Below are 19,140 nucleotides of genomic sequence, written 5' to 3' on the forward strand. Positions count from 1 at the left end.
AAGGCATCCCCCGAAAATAAGGCCCAGGCTCTGTCTCAGAATGAAAATTAATTTACCGTAAACTGGTTGCTAGGGCCGCTCCGACTGGCATCTAGCAATCAGTGACGTCATGCGGAGTCCTGACGTCACTGCTGTGTGGAGGCTGAGCGGAGGTCGGAGTGAGTGGTGAGCGTGGGGCGGGACAGAGGAGGAGACTTTCGCAGATGCATGTAGAAGAACAGGAGGATTAGAGCAGATGGGACACGGCGAAGGTGGTGAGTGCTGGTCTGTCTCTGGTGACACTACCTGATGCTCGCGGCCACCTTCATGATGACTGAAGGTTCTCAGTCAGTGGCAGACCCTGCTCCAGCCCAGATCCAGGCCCCAGCAAGCCCAGTGACAGTCCCCAGGCAGGCCCCAGGGGGTAAATGTCTGATAAAGGGGTAGGGGGGATGTCTGGTGAAGGTGTTCAGTGGCACAGGGGTGGGGGGAGGGGGATCACTTAAAATGACACAGGAGGATCAGAGGGGGCAATCAAAATGACACAGGAGGATCAAAAGGGGTTACTAAAATGGTAATCCTCCCTCTGATTCTCCTGTGCCATTTTGATTCCCCCCTCTAATCCCCCCGTGTCATTTTGAGTGATCCCCCTCCCCCCACCTTGATACCCCAATTCCTTTTTTTTTACCCCTAGAAATGAGCGCAAAAAGAAAAAGCTACTCCGTGGAGTACAAGAAAGGAATCGTGGAAGACTCTTGCGGCCAAAATCTTACTGCTTTCTGCAAAGAGAAGATGTTGAGTATCCGATTGGTCTGAAAATGGCGAGCAGAGTATGGTAACTTCATTGAAAAAGTGGACAAGGGAAATGCTAAAAAGCGAAAGTGTGGATCAGGTCGGCAACCATTATTTTCCGAGCTGGAAGACCTGATCTGTGAATGGGTTGTTGACAGGAGAGCAAAGGCTTTGGTTGTGAATAGGGCTCACATTCAAGAATTTGCCCTTGCAATGGCACCACAGTTTGACATAGCCCCCGAAGACTTCAAAGCATCACAACACTGGCTGGATAATTTCCTTCAGTGAAGTGAACTGTCTTTAAGAAGATCTACAACATTGTTTAGGTTGGAAGATACTCAAGTTATTAAGCGAGCACTTGCATTCAAGTCCTTTATTGATGATGCTGACTTCTCTAAATACAATCTTTCCAACATGATTGCTATGGATGAAACTGCAGTGTTTATGGGCCAATCATCTCAAACAACAATTGAACAGCGGGGTGCCTCCTTAGCGTACATTCCCTCCACTGCTTACGAAAGTGCACGTGTTTCCTGTATTTTGGCAATTCGTCTGGATGGCACTAAAATCCCACCTTTAATCATTTCTAAGGGCAAGACGGAAAAGATTGAATGTGTTTTGGGCATTTTTATTCTTGAAACTGAAAAAGCCTGGGCCACACAAGCAGTTATAAGGAAGTGGGTCGATTTAATGCTGCCGCTTGTTATGCGAGGGAGCCAAAGAGGTCTGCTAGTCTGGGATGCAGCCAGCACTCATCGTGCTAAAGACATGAAGACATTTCTTCACGAAAGAAAAATAGATCAGATAATGATTCCCGCAGGAATGACGGCCTATCTCCAGACTCTGGATATTGCAATAAACAAGCCATTCAAAGACAATTTGCGCATGGAAATTAATGACTACATTGAAAATAGAATGGAGAGAAATCAGTGTGGAAACTTTGTGAAACCTAAACTGCAAGAAGTTGTGACTTGGGTGAAGAATTCATGGGAGAAAATCACTGACAGTTGCATTGCAAATGCACTGCGAGCAGGCTACCTTGACAAGAAGTACTCATTTAAAGACAGTGCTATTGCTAAACATGAGAGATTTGGTCCACTGATTCTGAAAGAAATGGAGTCACAAGAAATTCACCAGGAAATTCAGGAATTGGATTGTTATGATGATGTTCCAGAAGATGATGACATGATTGTCATTGAATAAATGAGTAAATTCTTGATACTGTAGGATTCACAGTTTGTCTGGTTTGTGTTGACAACTACCGTACTACCGTACCGTATACAGGTAATAAATTTCCTTTATTTTCATTTAACAATAAATGTGTACCGTATTCTTCTTCATGGAAAAATAAGACATCCCCTGAAAATAAGACCTAGCATGTCTTTGGGGGCAAAAATTAATATAAGACACTGTCTTATTTTTGGGGAAACACGGTAGTACACTTAGGAATGCTTGTCAGTTTTCATCCTCTATAGGGTGATAATTTGAGTAAGGGAACATTTTTATAAAACATTCATAATGAATTGTGGAAAACCCATACATTGCTTTCATCCTAAACTTCAAATTTCCAAACCAGAATCTTAAAATTTTTATTTTCACCACTTAAACTAGCATGTCTCCACACTAAAGGAGCAACTATTTCAAAGAGGATACAGGATAGAAACACAAAGATTAAGGTTTTTACTTCCTATGATAATGTGGGGCTTCTTGCAACTTAAAATGTTCATGTATTGAATGACCCCCTCCCTGAGGGCACCTGTACTCCCTACGTGTACATCTTTAACCAGCGATTTCCCAAAGAGCATTGTGGATAAAGCAAAGTGGATAACTGAAGCACTTACTTAGATATTCTTCGTTTAATTCAGCTCAAATGCCCACCATTTATTCAGATTTACAGAAATGAGATAAAATTTTATATTTTCCTCTGTGTAATTGTCTTTAGTCTCAATTTTACCTCGTGCCTCTCATGAAACCACTCCATCCATCTTCGTTTTGTCAACTCCTGAAGGGAAGGCCTTTTGTCTTCTGAATAGGCTAATTTATTCCCTCTCCACAATATTGAACTTTGTAGGTACTCAGAAAACATTAATTGATGACAGAGATACCAAAGAGCTTTTGATTTTATTTCTGGAATGATTCTTCTATTCAAAGGACATTTTTTAATATACTCTCTATTCTTCAACAAAAAAGCAAAACAATGTTTCTTCTTGCTAGTTCAGATTTAACATCTGCATCGAGCACAATGTGTGCCTGTTTTAAACAAATGTGTAGACATAACAGTTATCTCAATTCAGAAACATAAATGACAATACAGAGAAAGAGATATTTTAGGGCTTAAAGTTAATGACAAAGCACAGTTGTTGTGTTTAAGACTGAGAGAGCTCAAAGAAATCCCACTATAATACTATCATGCTAACTTTATTCTAGTCTACCACACCATCATTTTCCCATTTATGGTATAGACATGAGGTTATGTACACACCTGTGTACATAGTGTAATCTATGGTCAATTCACTAACATAGGTCAACTAGTAGAATAGCCATAAGCATCGGCGTAAGTTGATTTCTAGCCCTACTTACACCATGAAGTCATTGAAAGTCTTTGGGAAAGTTGCTTGATTCCCATTGGTTGATTCCTTAATGTTAAAATAAATGCCATATTAATATATTTCTTATTATTGTAATTCCTTAACGGTTATTGATTATAAGCAGGATGCTTTTTGTCTCTGTGAGGCTCTGCACCTTCCCCAGGGATGACTGTGCTAATGAACAGTGTTTGTAAATTATTTGGAAATCCTTGGATTAAAAATAACTGTAGCAGAGTAAAAGTACTTGTATTAACATGCCATATGGGAGAACCATATGTTACCTATTAAGAGGATATGTGTGATATTTAAAATAGCTCTCTGGGATATTGTCCTGTGCTATTTTTATACCAAGATATGCCACAGCAAGTTTTAGTATCCCAGGGTCACACCTTCAGTGTGGAAATCTGCCGAGTTCAATCCTTCAGCAGGTATTTGTTGAGTACCTTATTGAACATTTGGCACTCTACCCTACGGTCATACGAAATATCTGGGACAGTTGCATGTTCTTCTCTCATATGTGTTCTTTTCTCAACATGCGTCACACTTAGGTCTCCCCTGACAAACACATATTCTTGAAAACATCAGGTTCAATTATTTCCTCTTCTCACTATTGGACAAGTATGCTGTTTGGGGACATTCCTAGAAAAAGACAAGACCAAGATGATAGTCTTCTCTGCCCCATAATTGAAGATCAACTTGTAGGTCTTATATTCTCTATGTGAACGGGGTATGCTTGTAATGCCATTTGAGTTTATTCTGAGTAGAACTGGTTCTGGCAACCAGGACAGCACTGCTCAGCATTTCCGCCAACTGACTATCCATTCCCCACCATCTTAAGAGGTTCTCAGTCTCTCTAGCCTGTATAACTATGTTATAACAAGTTCCACAGATAACCTTCACTAGCTTGGGGAAGGGATTCCTTCTTTTACCTAATTGCCCAATAAGAACACAAAATGGTGATTGGTATAGCATAACAAGAGCCTGGGTTCTGTGTCTGTCCCACATATCATATGAACCTTGTATTTCATAAGTAACCTATATTCCATGAGTATATTTCTAATAGTCTTGACTAGAAGATAATTTTTCCTTTTTTTCCTGATTAATTTGTGAGGTAGCCATGTAAAGCCAAGTAAGGGAAGAGCATATTTCATTAATTCACAAATATTTATTGAACTCCTATCATATGGCCCTTCTAAGTACTTAGGCGACATCTATCAGGTAATGACACAAAGATGCTTGCCTTGGATGCATTTACAGTCAAATGGGAACAGACAGACATAAACACTGAATTCTATAGAAGGTGATAATAACTGGGGCGAGGAAGAACAAAAATAAAAAGTAGATTAGGATAAGGAGAATGGAGTGTGTGTGGATGGGGAGAGGAGATCTAATTGGAAAGGGGACAGGTGAGCCCAGACTTGAAGGACCTGGGGGAAAGCACTCCAGGCAGGGGTATGGGCGGGAGAAAGACCAGGAGAACAGAGACCTAGTGTGCTGGAGGAATAGCACCAGAGCCTAGTGCAGCTGGAGCAGAGTAAGTGGGAGGAGACTAGAAAAAGGTCAGGGCAGGAAAACAATAGAAGTCTCCAGCACATGGAGCCTTGAAGCCTTTGGGCTTTTCAGAGCATTTGGCAGGGAAATGGTATGATCTGACTAACATTTCAAGACAAACAATGTGGCTTCTCAGTTGAGAATAGACTTTGAGGACAGAGCTGAAGGAGGAAAGCATGATTGGAGTCATTATCACAACCCAGGAGAGAGGGATGGATGCTGGCCCAGGGGTAGTGAAAGCAGATGGACTTGAACTCTGTGTGTTCCTTGAACATCACTACATTTGACTTTTAGGAGCCGTTATGTGTGATCAAAGAGATGTGACATTTTAAAGCTAATCCACCATTTAATGAGGTTCAACCAGAGGCTAAATAGACACCAGGTGCTTTTTCTACATCAAGAGCTACAATATGTTTCAAGCAAAATAATAATAATAATAATAATAATAATAATAATAATAATAATAATTACTGCTTAGGGAAAAATGACATTTCTTTCTCAGTTCCGTGACAAGTGTTTGTGGAGACCCCAAGGATTTTAGGACTGTACTGGGTACTGAGGACAACACAGGAACAGCGAGGGCATCTCTCTCAGCCAAGGATTTACAATTTAGCTCTCCAGGATCAGAAGAGGTCACAGGAACCTTCAAGGCAAGCAAGAGATACCTCAGACTTTGGCATATCTGGATCTGAGTTTAAGTCCCAGCTCTGCCACTAATTGTGGGACTTCAGGGAACTTGACCCTCTGCAACCTTGATTTCTTCATCTCTAAAAATGTAGATAAAAGTCCAACTCAGATAACTGTTACAATGTCATGGTAATTGCACTTAAAGAGGTACGTGAGGCATGAGTATAATGAGGCAGCCAACTCAGGAACTTACTTTCTGAAGATGAATCTATTAAAATAATTCAATCAGCTAATGAGTTCCAGAACAAAATGTTTCAAACTAACCTTCCCTGGTCCCTCCTTCCTTCCCTTCCATCCCTTCACTTCTTTTCTTCTTTCCTTCCTCCTTTCCCTTCTTCCCTCCTCCCTCCCTTCCTTTTCTTTCTTCCTTCCCTCTTTCTTCCCCTCCTTTCTTCCTTCCTTTCCTTGTTCCTAAAGCCATTAGGTAGAGCTTAGCAAGGTCAATGTTCACATTGAAGGGAACAAGGTGAAAGAGATGCAAAATACCCAGCACAGAAGTTGGCCAGGAATGGGGAGGCTTGCCTGTTTCAAATTAAAGAGGACTAAAGAGACATGACAGCTAAATGCAGTGTGTGATCCCCAACTGCTATAAAAGTTATTATTGAAAATTGTTCAATAATGTTCAATAATTGTTCAACTATGTTTGCACCATAGTTATGGAAGAGAATGTCCTTGTTTGTAAAAAATATACTAAAGTATTCAGGGCTGATGGGGGTGATTATGTCCCAAATTTGCTCTCAATGGTTCAGGAAAACAAAGTTTCTTTTAACTTTCTCTTGTTTAAAATTATTCACAAATAAAATACCTTTAGCATTAAAGAAATAAGTCTGAAGTTACAGCATTGTACGTACTTGGTTTAAGTGTCAGAAGAGCTAATTTCTCCATGTTCTCAGTGTTCTGTGTTAATCTATATGAGGCTATAGTGTTGTTCTTCTGCTATTTTCATATTAAGTACTATTTTCCCACATTTTTGCTGACCAATAATGAAAATATCTTACTCAGACACAAATATTACTTACTTTTCCAAGGAAGCAATATTGGGTGCTGGCATCAGCTGGTTGAGTTGAAATCCAGCTGCCAGCACTTGCTAGCTGTGGGCCCTTAGGCACATTACTTAACATCTCTGCACTTCAGTTTCCATATTCATGAAATGTGAATAATAATAATGTCAACCTCATTGAGTTGTTCTCAGAATTAAATTTGATAATTTTTTAAAAGTATGTAGACACTGAGTAGAACATAACTAATATTCAATAAATGTTATCTAGTATTAACTAGTATCTTGCTGCCTACATAGTTCTATTAAATAAAATATAAACATCACGGTTGGCAGTACATCCTCTTTGACAGCATGCCCCGCTTACATAAGGTACATTTATTTTTCAAGCATGTATCCTCTAGAGAGTTTTAAAATATGTCAGATGAAAATGTAGCTGGTTGTCAAAATACAAAATTAAAGACTAAATTTTTATAAATAAAAAGTGCTAATTTAAAAAAAAATTTTGAGCCCTCCTGACTTGAGAAAAAATAATATTATAGTGTTTGTATTAATCAGCTATTTTACAATGATACTGTGTGACAAATCACCCCAAAATGCAGTGCCTTACAACAAAAATATCTTTTCTCATGATCGCAGGTGGTGCAGGTTGGCTATGGCTCATTTGATGTAGGTAGTGCTCTGTTGGGCAGTACATTTTCAAGGTGTGATTTGCCTGGGCTTAACACCAAACTGTGGCTCGGGTTGAAGTCTGCACCATAATATCTCTCCTCTTCTTTAAACCAGTGCTAAAGGGCATTTCTTATCACAGCAAGTGTCAGAAGCACAAGCACCAAGTTCAATTATGCAGTACATTTAAGCCCCCTGCTCACATCATGTCCACTAATATTTCATTAGTCAAATCAAGTCACTTGGGGTCAAGTCCAACATCAATGGAGTGGGAAGTATTCTCTGGCTACAGTGGGAGGACACTGAGATGTATATAAAACACATTACAGGAGACTGAAGAATTGGAGTCTATAATCCAATTTGCAATCCACAGTGTTTGAATGGCCTGTGCTCTGTCCATGTCCAGAAATCTCAGGAGTTTTGTAAGAAATGGCAACAGTGCACCAGCAGGCAGCAAGCAACAGGTTGTTTCCACAGCTGCAAGAATGGATTTGCTCTGATTTACTTCCATCCCACGCACAGTTCACAAAAGGAACTACAGATATGAGGAAAGTAATTTGTGGCCATGGCATTGAGATTTTGTCCTTGTAAAACTTTTCCATATAGAATGACACATGGACTGCATACTTATCATCTTCCAACCAATGAATTCCACTTACATGAATTCACTTTACAGCAGGAGACTCTCATTTTTATTTCTATAAAATTTCTAAAATATCTTGCATATAGTATATGCTCAATATATATGGGTTAAAACAGTGAGAATTCTCACAGGTCACTGTGGTCTTGGGCATAGGAAAATAAAGCATCATATGACACATCAATGCTGTGGAAATTTATCTTCTGAAGTAAATAATCACCTTTTGGTGTATTAACAGAGAATTCAGCTCCTGTAGGACATTTTTTAAGCTAACAAAATAGTATGTTACTTTCCTGTATTTCTTCATGTTTATTATATGCTTTTTTTTTAATTTTAGAAAGGAAGGGAGAGAGAGAGAAACATCAGTGATGAGAGAGAATCATTGAATGGCTGCCTCCTGCATGCCCTCTACTGGGGATCGAGCTCACAACCCAGGCATATGCCCTTGGCCAGAATCAAACCCAGGACCTTTCAGTCCACAGGCTGACGCTCTATGCACGGAGCCAAACCAGCCAGGGCTATTATTATACGCCTTTTACTAGTAAATCCCTCCTAAAAACCACACATTTAGATTCCCCACTCCACTCAACTTTATTGTTTATGTGCTTCCTATGAAGATAACTAGACAGACAAGGCTGATAAAAAAAAAAAAGCTTGTCCTTATAAAATCCTTATGGGTAACTGTGTAATGAGATTTTTTTTTCCCCTACCAATAGAAGCTCACTGTTTCACTAAGAACTCAACCATTTGAGGCATTTAAAATGGTTGGAAAGTTATAAGGCAGCCAAACTGTTCTTTTAAAGGAGTGAAATGAATGCTAATCTAATTGCCCAAGAATGCATCAACTGGGTTTTGAAAGCAAGACTTCTACACTGGGTCCCCCTGCTGGATTTGCAGATGCATGTCTTTGCAAATTGGTGAAAGCAGTATACCTGACCCTTTTCATTTGAGGGCATGTGATTCCAATAACAAATCCAGCATTCTTCCAGAATGCATGTTCTCCGTGATAAACATGCAAAGTGCTCTTGAGTTTTCTGCCCAAAGGCAGAAATGCTATAACCAGAACACTGTTTGGCCAATACTCAAAGTGGAAAACAAAAGCATGCCACTCAGTGGCTGCATGAGAGAATGGGATGGCATGTGAGGATAAAGGTGAAAACTCAGTAACAGTAGACTAGGAAGACAGCCAAACTGGTTTGTTTTGACCAGGGGTCTGCCCATGAATTTACTTTTCATGCATTTAGAACTGCTGGAACCAATTTCTCACTTTCCTATGACTTAATTGTTCTCTTTCCCTTCTTCTCTTCACAAGAAAGTGTTTTACCCCCACTCCTTATGAGATGTGGTAAGTAGACTAATTTTAAAGGCAACCTGTCACTGTAGACTTCAAGCCTATGGTGAAATTCGTGTTAAAAGGTCTGTCTTCGGGTGAGACAGATAAGTTGGCAGATTTTTCCTGTTTGACTCTGAGCCTGTTTGATGAGAGGAAGAGGGGAAATACTGACCTATGTTTTTGACACGTGCTCCTGCACTAACTTGCCTCATTAAGGGAGCAAGAGCAGCTGGGATGGTTGTTTCCTTCCCAGAGCAAAAGCCAACGCCGTGACCCACTCAGAGAGCCAGAGAGAAAATGTCAGATCAGCATGTGGTCATTGTAAAAACCCAATGGAGAACATTGGATTTAGGTAGCTACAGAGTTGCCCCAAGTCCTCATATTAAAAGTTAGACAGTGTCCCCTAAGTTGTTCCCCAGTGCAAGGCAGAGGTAATTCTACCCATACTCATATAACCAATTATAGCATTTCTTCCCCACTGTCATTCTTCTTATTCATTTACTTTTGTCATTCTATTATAAACTTTCTTTCATCCAGGTCAATTCTGAATGTTTTCCCATCTGCAACTCTCTTCACTAGGTTATTTTCCAGAGCTGCTTGTGGAAATGTTTCCCATTGCTTCTCTGAGGCTCTTGTTTTAGCTCTGCTGGTTGAGTTCTTCTCTGAGGAAAATTCACCATCCTCTTGCCTCTGGATGAAGAGTTGATAGCAATAGCAGATGGTGGGTCAAAGCACTCAAAACAAGGTCAAGTGATCTGGGCCTGGTTGCAGGTCAGGAATTTTAAAAGGGCTCAGCTGGGTGATTCTTCTGCTCCTTGTGTCTTTGGCTGAGGCCTTCGTTCAGCTGCATTCATCTGGCAGTTGGGCTGGGTTAGAGGGTATAAAAAGGCTTCACTCACATGCCTGGCCCCTTGGTGCTCTGCCATGTGGCCCTTCACTCTCTCTATTTGGTAGGCTAGCCCGCGTGTCTTTACAGTATGACAGCTGGCTTCCCAGAGGGAGAAAGTAGATGCTACTAGTTCTCAGTGTCCTTCACTCAGAGGACCTATATCACCTCCACGTTTCCATTGGTCTACTAAACAAGTTACAGCACCAGTCCGGATTCAAGGAAAGGGGAGAGAGATTCCACTTCCCGATAGACAAAGGACACAGTAATGTATGCTGATAGTTTCTGCGTCTCTGTTTTCTGTACTTTAACTACATGTTTTATATTTTGTTTCTGTATCTTTATATAAATTTATTATTGAAAAAAAATTTCTAAACAAAAAAAGACTTGGAAAGCCTCCCAGCAATGAGTTATAAAATATGCCTTTATTTGCCTTTGAAACATTTGTTTTTCTATACATAAATTCACAGAAATATATTATATATTTTAAGCTTAAAGAAAATGTTAGTTTGTAGTGGATAGTCACCATTGCAGCTGCCCAGTTATTTATTTTTCAAGGATTTATGTGTGATAGTGTAAACCTGACCATAATTTGTTCAAGAAAAAAAAAATCATAGCGTAGATATGTTAGGCTTTGATGTATATGTTAAATAAAAACATATATTTTTACAATATATTTCAAACAGGAAAATAAAGGACATAGAAACTTAACCAAGTCTTCTTACACAGTGTATATTGCTTGATTCGAGCGAGAAAAGATTGGATTTAAAATCTGTATTGCATTTTGGGAATGTGTGTGAGGAGAGAGATGTTACTAGAACTGCTGAGTGAATTTTGTTTACTGCAGTTCAACATTTCATCAAGCAAATCGTGTGGAAGGGAGGAGTATAAATGCACCTTTTTATGTAGGTAATTTTTCTGTTTCATACCTCTGATTTATCTCTCTGCCTTGCTTTATGGGGAGTCATGCTACATTGGTTACAATTAATTTCAGTGCTGCATATTAGCCATAAAGAGATATTTTATAAATTGACTTGATGTAATTTTTTCCCTCTGTGGTTTTCTTGAAAGATGAGAACGGTCCAGAGGAAAAGCAAAGCGCAGAAGAAATGGAAGGGCCGAGCCAAGAAGCAGGTGGGCTCAGATTTCTTTTGAAGAGTCTCCTAGGCCTCATCCACAGAGGTGAACAATGACTTTACTCAGTACTGTTTTCTGAAAATGCTTCTGCCTTTTACCAGGTTAACTTCACTTTCATTCAGGTCTCCCTCAGGAAGCCACCAACTCTATTAACTCGGAGTCACAGGGTTTCCTCTCAGAAGGGGACATTGTCATGTCTCATTCTCTGATTCCATTTTTCTTCCATGTAATTACAGCTTGATTAGCAGAGATCTATGAGGGATGAGCAGAGGTTGGAGTGCCAAGTCAGAGCGTGGCCGACTTAGGGCAGGTTTGAATGAGCAGACGTGATTTGGGGGGAAAAAAGAAAGAAATGAAAAAATGTTTAAAGGAATTAAATGAGAGGCTTCCCCTCTACAATGAGTGGAGTGTTCTTTACTGTTTTGCATTACATTGTGAAGAGCCACATGTCTGGTTATTTCTCTGCCTGTTGTGGGAGGTGGTGTCGCTGAGCCTGACCACCCTACACACAGAGCTGAAGTGAGATCCGAAGGCTTCCTGACATCCCCTCTATTCACCACAGAACAGATGTAGCAACTGGATGTTTACAGATCTTCAACTGTAGATTACAACTGAACATTTAAAAATGTTCAAAAGACTCCAAAGAGATTGTTATCACCTTCAATGTATCATCTCTTTTCTACCCGCTTTGTACTCAGGCATGCTCTCCTTTAAAAATGATAGACACGATTATGCATCGATCAACATAACCACCCAAACTAAAATACCCTTCTTCTCTTTAGTTTGCAAGTCATTCACCCAGTTCTAATGAGCCCTGTGGTGCTGGGGTGGAGGGGGGTGCATTTTTGAAATAGTGGCTCTATCTAATGTGTGCCAGGCACGTCCTGGGCCCTCTGCTGAACTCTTGGAAATAAACCAGGTGGTGGGATAAGTTTTGCAATGGAAACTTCTTACATTAACCTTGGAACTTTTGCAAGAGAACTGGAGGCTTTTATTATTGACCTGGAAGATGGAATTGAGGAAGGCCAATCAGAGAAAGCAGTGAAGCAAGGCAGCAGGGACCTTGTGCAGCTGCTCCGGGGTCAGTGGGCTCCCTCTGCTGAGATGCAGTGCTTGCAATGAAATGAATTCTGATAATACAGCAAACTGTTGTTATTCACGCCCCCACCCAGCTCCCAACCCACACATCATTATGCTCCATGGAAGATGAGTCTTATGTGAAAAGCTGTCACCGTTTTGACTGGTTGGGCTGATAAATATTAGCTAACTGCTGACAGCTTAGGTCGGCAAACTCATTAGTCAACAGAGCCAAATATCAACAGTACTATGATTGAAATTTCTTTTGAGAGCCAAATTTTTTAAACTTAAACTTCTTCTAACGCCACTTCTTCAAAATAGACTCACCAAGGCCATGATATTTTGTGGAAGAGCCACACTCAAGGGGCCAAAGAGCCTCATGTGGCTCGCGAGCCGCAGTTTGCCGACCATGGGTTAGGCCATCCTCTGAATGCTAAGGATTCACAGGTTTTTTTTCACTCACTGTTCTGTCTCAAATTGTCTTGATCAACATAGAATTTTCCTATCCCTGTTTACACACGTGTATGCACACACACCCGTACATACAGGCACACACATTTACTTTTGTTTTATTTCCCCTTTTCCCCTTAATCAGTTGAGAACAGGCAGTTTCTTTTTTCATTTGAGGTCATCTTGCCTGTTAGCAGGCAAGTAAAATGTAATCCCTCTTCTCCACCTCTTGGATCAATAGTGTCATTACCACAATATGTGAACTTATCAATGTGGAAAAAAAAAAAAATCCTAAATGCACACCTGAGGGCCTCCTCTTGCTCTTCCAAATGAGCTGGCGGGCTGGCCTGGGGCCCAGTGGCAGGGTTCATCTGCGACCCTTGCCAGTGCCAACACACACTGCTATGCCCACTCTGTTCATTTCATAGCCTCCCAATCCAAATGCAGAGGAACTGAAGCTGTGGTTCTGCTTATTAAAGCCCTTTGACCTGCTGTTATTCTTCCAAAATGCAAACACCTGCATTTCATTCAATATAATTTCCAACTTCAATTTTGATTATACAATTCTGCAGGCCTCTTCCACATCAAGAAAAAAACCCACAATCTCAAACTAGCATAATCCATCCATTTTTACTGTTGTCATAATCAGACCAAATCTAAGTTGTAGATAATATTCCTCAGTCATTTACAGGCACTTTCTGGACATTGGGACACAGCAGTACACTATAAAGAAAATATACCTGAACTCTTAAATCTGATATTCTGATGGGGAGGTCCAAAAATAACAAAAAGGTGTCAGATAGTGACAGATGCTTTGCAGAGAAATGAGGAAATGTAGAAGGAATACTGTGAAGGCCTGGGGAGAGAGTGGAAGGGGAAAAAGGGGACCAGTGGGTGGGAAGGGGGACATCTATAATACTTTCAACAATAAAGATACATTTTAAAATTAAATTGAAAAAAATAAAAATGAGATCTAAGTGATGAGATGATAAAAGTCCTTTAAAATGGATGGAATAGGTAATGCAAATGCCTCTAGGCCCATTTGGGTTGGCATGTTGCTGAAAGAAGGTGGAATGGCTGGAGCACGGTGGATGGAGGAATGTGGTGTGAAATTTGGTAAGAGGTCATAGTTCAGATTACTTCTGACTGTATGAGATGTGATTTTGTTAGAACTACAAAGAGAAGCCAGTGGGAGTTTTTAAGAAGAGGAGAGACATAAGCAATGTTTTATTTTTTATTTTTGTTCCATTTATTTTTTAAAATTTATCTTTACTGTTGAAAGTATTACAGACGTTCCCCTTTTTCCCCACTGACCCCCTCCACCCTGCACATCCCCCAGGCCTTCATCACACTATTGTATGTGTCCATGGTTATGCATATATGTATGTAATAAGCTTGCTTTGGCTGTGAGTTAAAATGGTCTGAAGAGCCAAAGTGAGAACTGTTAGGAGGTACCATAGGAAAGCAATGATGGTGGTTCCTACAACTGGAGACAAAAATGGACTGGTTTGTGTTACATTCTAGAGATAAAGGTAACAGGTTATGCTGATGGATTGGAGGTGGGAAATGGGGGAAGAGAAATAAGTCCTGGGTTTGTTGTTGTTTTTATTATTTTCATTGATTTCAGAGAGGAAGGGAGAGGGAGAGAGAGATAGAAGCATCAATGATGAGAGAAAATCATTGATCTGCTGCCTCCTGCATGCCTCACACTGGGGATCGAGCCCACAACCCGGGCATGTGCCCTGACAGGGAATGGAAATGTGGCCTCCTGGTTCATAGGTTGATGCTCAACCACTGAGCAAAGCCAGCTGGGCAAGTCCTAGGTTTTTAACACTAGTGAATTATGGGATGATGGTACCACTTACCTATACAATATGTGGAGGATTGGCCATAGGGCACAGCTTTTGCTGAGAAAGTTAAATAGCTCAGTTTTGGCCATGGTAAAATTGAGAGAACTCCTCGCCCAAAGGAATGTCAAGAACCCAGTCAGATACATAAGTCTGTATTTCTAGGGAGAGCTCTAGACCAGAGATATGGTTTTGAGAGTCACTGGCATATAAATTATATTTAAAAGCATGAGACTGAATAAGATTCACTAGAAAGAACATGAGTAAAGAAATTGGTGGGCCCTGGGACACTGTTACATCTAGATATGTGGCAACAGGGGAGAAGGAGCAGCCACAATGAGAAAGTATTTCAGAAAGAACAGTAAAGGAATGCTACTGAGAAATCAAGTAAGATAAGGGGAATAACCATTGCATTTGGCAAAGGTGGTCATTGCCACCTTTTGTAAGAGCATTCCTGGGGCAGTATGGAAGCCAGTTGAAGTATGTTGTGGAGAGACTGTGCACCGAGGAAGCATATTACAGACAGCTCTTTTAGGGAGTTTTGCTGTGAAGAGAAAGAAATGGGAAGATGTGACCTCAAGGTTAATAGTTTATTCTTTCTTTATTAAATAGGAAATTGTCACTTAACAAAAGAAAATGATTCATTATTTCCAATTATCCTTCTACTAAAATTTTTATTCTTTGTTCCAATAGAGACATGACCTAAAAGTAATAGTCATATACATTATGGACAAGACATATGCTAGAAAGTATGGGATTTGCCTTTAAATGTGTGTGAGTTGCCATGTATGTATAACACTTTAGTTTAAAGACCCTGTTACTGCAGGAAAATAATAAGTAAAATTCCTTTTCCAGTTGTCAAGCATTAAATATTTCAAATGCTTTTGATAATCTTTCATGTCTTAAATTTACCAGTTTCATGTTAGTAAGTTCATTATCTATTACCCTGGAAGCCAAATGTGAGTGGAATCACTGGAGTGCCCATGTACTGAGAAGACAGATAGACTCTGAGGAGGTTAATTGATGCTCTAAGGGGTGCAGGGACCTCCAAGTTTCCAAGTTCCTTCTCCCCACTCTGCGCTTGGGTGATGTGAAATCTCCCAGTGGCTTGTGGTGCTTTCCTACCAAGGATCCCCTTCTCCTGGGTCTGTGCTGCCAGCCTTCAAAGTGCTCCCTGCAGGTTCACAGCCTGGCACTACGGCGTAGAGGTGCTGTGCTAAGAAAACCAAATCCGAAAAACACACACATGAAAGCACTTTGTGGAAACTCGCAAGAGTATCCTTTCCTCCACAATCTGTTTTAAGAGAAATGTGTACCATTCTGCTAGAGGTGGGGAAGAAGCAAAATACAATAGTACCAACAAACAGCATTTTTTTGCCAAAAAAAATAGTGTGTAGTTCACTGAGCTCTGTCTTAACTGAAGGTTTCTGTTTCATTAATTATAAGAGAGAATCACAAACCACTAACCCCTTCAAAGACTGTTCGGTATATGAGAGCATTAAACAGGTTCATATTCCTGTGGTCTAGTGGGGGGGTTGGGGGAACATGCTGGCAGGGAGGCTCTGCTTGGCAGCATTAACTCTGAGCCGGTGTTTCTCCTGTCTGCTTTGTAGATGGCGTCAGTGCTGCTACTGTGCACAGCCCTGCTTCAGAAGAGGCTGTTGAAGTCTGTAAAGATGAAGGTAAGAGGCTCCTACTACATCTAAAAATCAAAATCGTTTAGGAGGCCATTTGAGTTTGTTTCATATGGAAAAATGATGCTGCAAGCAAAATCTTACTAATTCTCTTTAAGCATCTCTATTTCAATAAATTATCTCACCCACTCTGCTTTATTCCATATCTGCCTCTTAGAATTTACATGTGCATTTACATTTGTTACTCTGAAAAGTAACTTGGTGAAACAAGAGAATGATTGGAGAAATTATGTTTAAAGATGTTTAAACAGAATTAGGCATTTCTGCTGTTTATGGCTACTCTTCAGGAATAAGTTAAAAGAGTGGCTTTTGGGAACCACCTACCAGAGAGCTTCATTATCCAGACATAAGAAGGAAGAAGTTTGAAAAGTATCCTTAGAAATAAATCTTTGGCAAGAGCATCATTCCTCATTCTATGGACAGTTACTGTGAGAAAATGCTGCTGACCCAAGTATCTCCAAAAGAAGAAAAAAGTTGATTTCAGTTATAGGAGAAAATTTGAGGGAGAAATAGTGGAGACATTCATGCTTCTATGTCTCCAGATCTCTCTCTATATATATAATAAAATAGTTATTTTCTCTCCCTCCTGATTAATTGTCCCCACACAAAAATATAACATTATTTTATTTTATTTTTTTGGTATCTATTTTTTAAATTTCATTTTTTTCAATTACAGTTTATATTCAGTATTATTTTGTGTTAGTTTCAGGTGTACAGTATAGTGGTTAGACAATCTATACTTTACAAAGTGCTCCCCTTGATATTTTAAGTACCCACCTGGCACTTATACTTATTACAATATTACTGACTATATTCCCTAGGCTGTGTTTTATATCCCTGTGACTATTTTGTAACTACCAGTTTGCAGTTCTTAATCCCTTCACCTTAAAAAGGTAGTATTATTTTATATCTGTCACTGGTAACTACTGAAAAATCCTTCTGTTGTATTTGTACAAATGGACAGCTGGTGATCTGCTTGAGACTTTTGGATAGATATGCTCAGTGTATTTCTTTAGTTTGGAGTGTTATGAAAATAAACCCATACTTGACAATTGATACTAGCATAGTATCTAAATGCCTTGAACTGGTGTTTAGAAAATTAAAGTTGTCCTAAAAGTCTAATACACGGCTATTTGCATCATTCATTTCGTGTTACCTGGTAAATGAGCTTTTCTAAATGAGGTTTCCTATGTACTGAGGGGGTTTGGGATGGTCGAGGGCTGCCTGCAGCTGGGAAAATAAGTTCCTCATTCCTGAAGGGGGATCTGGGTGGCCCAACACCATCCTACACACTGTTATTTCAATGGTCCTTACCTTGTTCATTGCCACTTTTTAAATGAATCCCTTAGCAACTCCCTTCATGTACTCAGATATGAGTTCTGACATTCCTGGTTTTATCTGATATATTTATCCCTGATTATTTGGTATATCTAAAAATACAAATAATGTCAGATATTCACATAGTTTCCAATAAGAAACTCAAGGTCATTTTAGACAGAGAGATAAACCTGACCAAGTCAGAGTGAAAAGACAGAAAGTGATATTCCTCCTAAGTAAATAATTTTAGACATTCCAATCATGTAGCTGTGAAAGAATTTTTTTGTAAATGTCATGAAGTTGAATGGCAGAGTTTAGGAAACAAGAAAGAGAACCTAATTTAAGTTCTTCAAGCTGAGGTGTTTTCCTGTTGAGTTGTTTGGTTTGGAGATATCACACCTTTATAGAAACACAATGTTTGTGATGTTTCTCGATGCTTTTAGGATTCCACACCATTAATTACTCATGCCAGGATCAATTTCTCAGAATGCTTTTAGGATTTTTTTCCTACATGAAACCTGTAATGGTGATAACTCCAAAGAGTTCTGCCATATATTACAAATGCAGTTCCCTAATAATGACTAAATGTGAAGTTTTAAAGATTTTACTGAAATACATTTTTAATATTCATTAACCTCTAGATCTAGGGAAAAGTGTTTCAAAATCCCCATTAGCATGTAAACCACTACAAATAGAGCATATAGGATATAATTTTTGCCTTCTCTTTCTTGAAATAGCATGTACCAGTGTTTTTGTTTGTTTTTAATTTATCTTTATTGTTGAAAGTATTAACAGATGTCCCTACTTTTTTTCCTATTGACCCCCTCCACCTTGCACCCACCCTTCCCAGGCCTTCACCACACTATTGTCTATGTCCATGGGCTATGCATATATGCATGTAAATTTCCCAGTTAATCTCTCCCAACCGCCCCACCTCCGCCTTCCCTTTGAGATTCATGTCTATACCATGCTTCTATATCTCTGAATCTATTTTGTTCAACAGTTTATTTTGTTCATTAGATTCCATATGTTCATTAGATTCTCATATGAGTGAGATCATTTGATAATTATCTTTCTCTGACTGGCTTATTTTGCTTAGCATAATACTCTCTAGGTTTCTCCATGCTGTCTCAAAGGGTAAGAGATCCTTCTTTTTTACTGCTGCATAGTATTCCATGTTATAAATGTACCACAACTTTTTCATCCACTTGTCTATTGAAGGGCATTTGGGCTGTTTCCAGATCTTAGCTATTGGAAATTGTGCTGCTATGAACAGAAGGGTGCATTATATATTCTGACTAGAGGCCCGGTGCACGAAATTTGTACACGGGGCGGGGGTGTGTCCCTCAGCCCAGCCTGCACCCTCTCCAATCTGGGACCCCTCTCACAATCCAGGACTGCTGGCTCCCAACTGATCACCTGCCTACCTTCCTGTTTGCCCCTACCTGCTTCTGCCTGCCAGCCTGATCACCCCCTAACCACTCCCCTGCCAGCCT

The 19,140-nt window shown here is 39.8% G+C and overlaps 1 protein-coding gene across 4 annotated transcripts in view; it reads left to right on the forward strand.

The window, feature by feature from the left end:
* The window catches only part of MACROD2 (mono-ADP ribosylhydrolase 2), a 1,970,509-nt gene that overhangs the window by 1,819,300 nt on the left and 132,069 nt on the right, over nt 1-19,140 (forward strand). For 2 of the 4 annotated variants that reach the window (XM_080685397.1, XM_080685399.1), the window contains exons 12-13: nt 11,194-11,304; nt 16,247-16,315. In XM_080685397.1, the coding sequence (XP_080541523.1) occupies nt 11,194-11,304; nt 16,247-16,315 (180 nt within the window). The remainder of the gene's footprint in view (nt 1-11,193; nt 11,305-16,246; nt 16,316-19,140) is intronic. The other 2 variants (XM_080685398.1, XM_080685400.1) reach the window with 1 other exon arrangement.

Source organism: Plecotus auritus (assembly GCF_963455305.1).
Source record: "Plecotus auritus genome assembly, chromosome: 8".
Classification (NCBI taxonomy): domain Eukaryota; kingdom Metazoa; phylum Chordata; class Mammalia; order Chiroptera; family Vespertilionidae; genus Plecotus; species Plecotus auritus.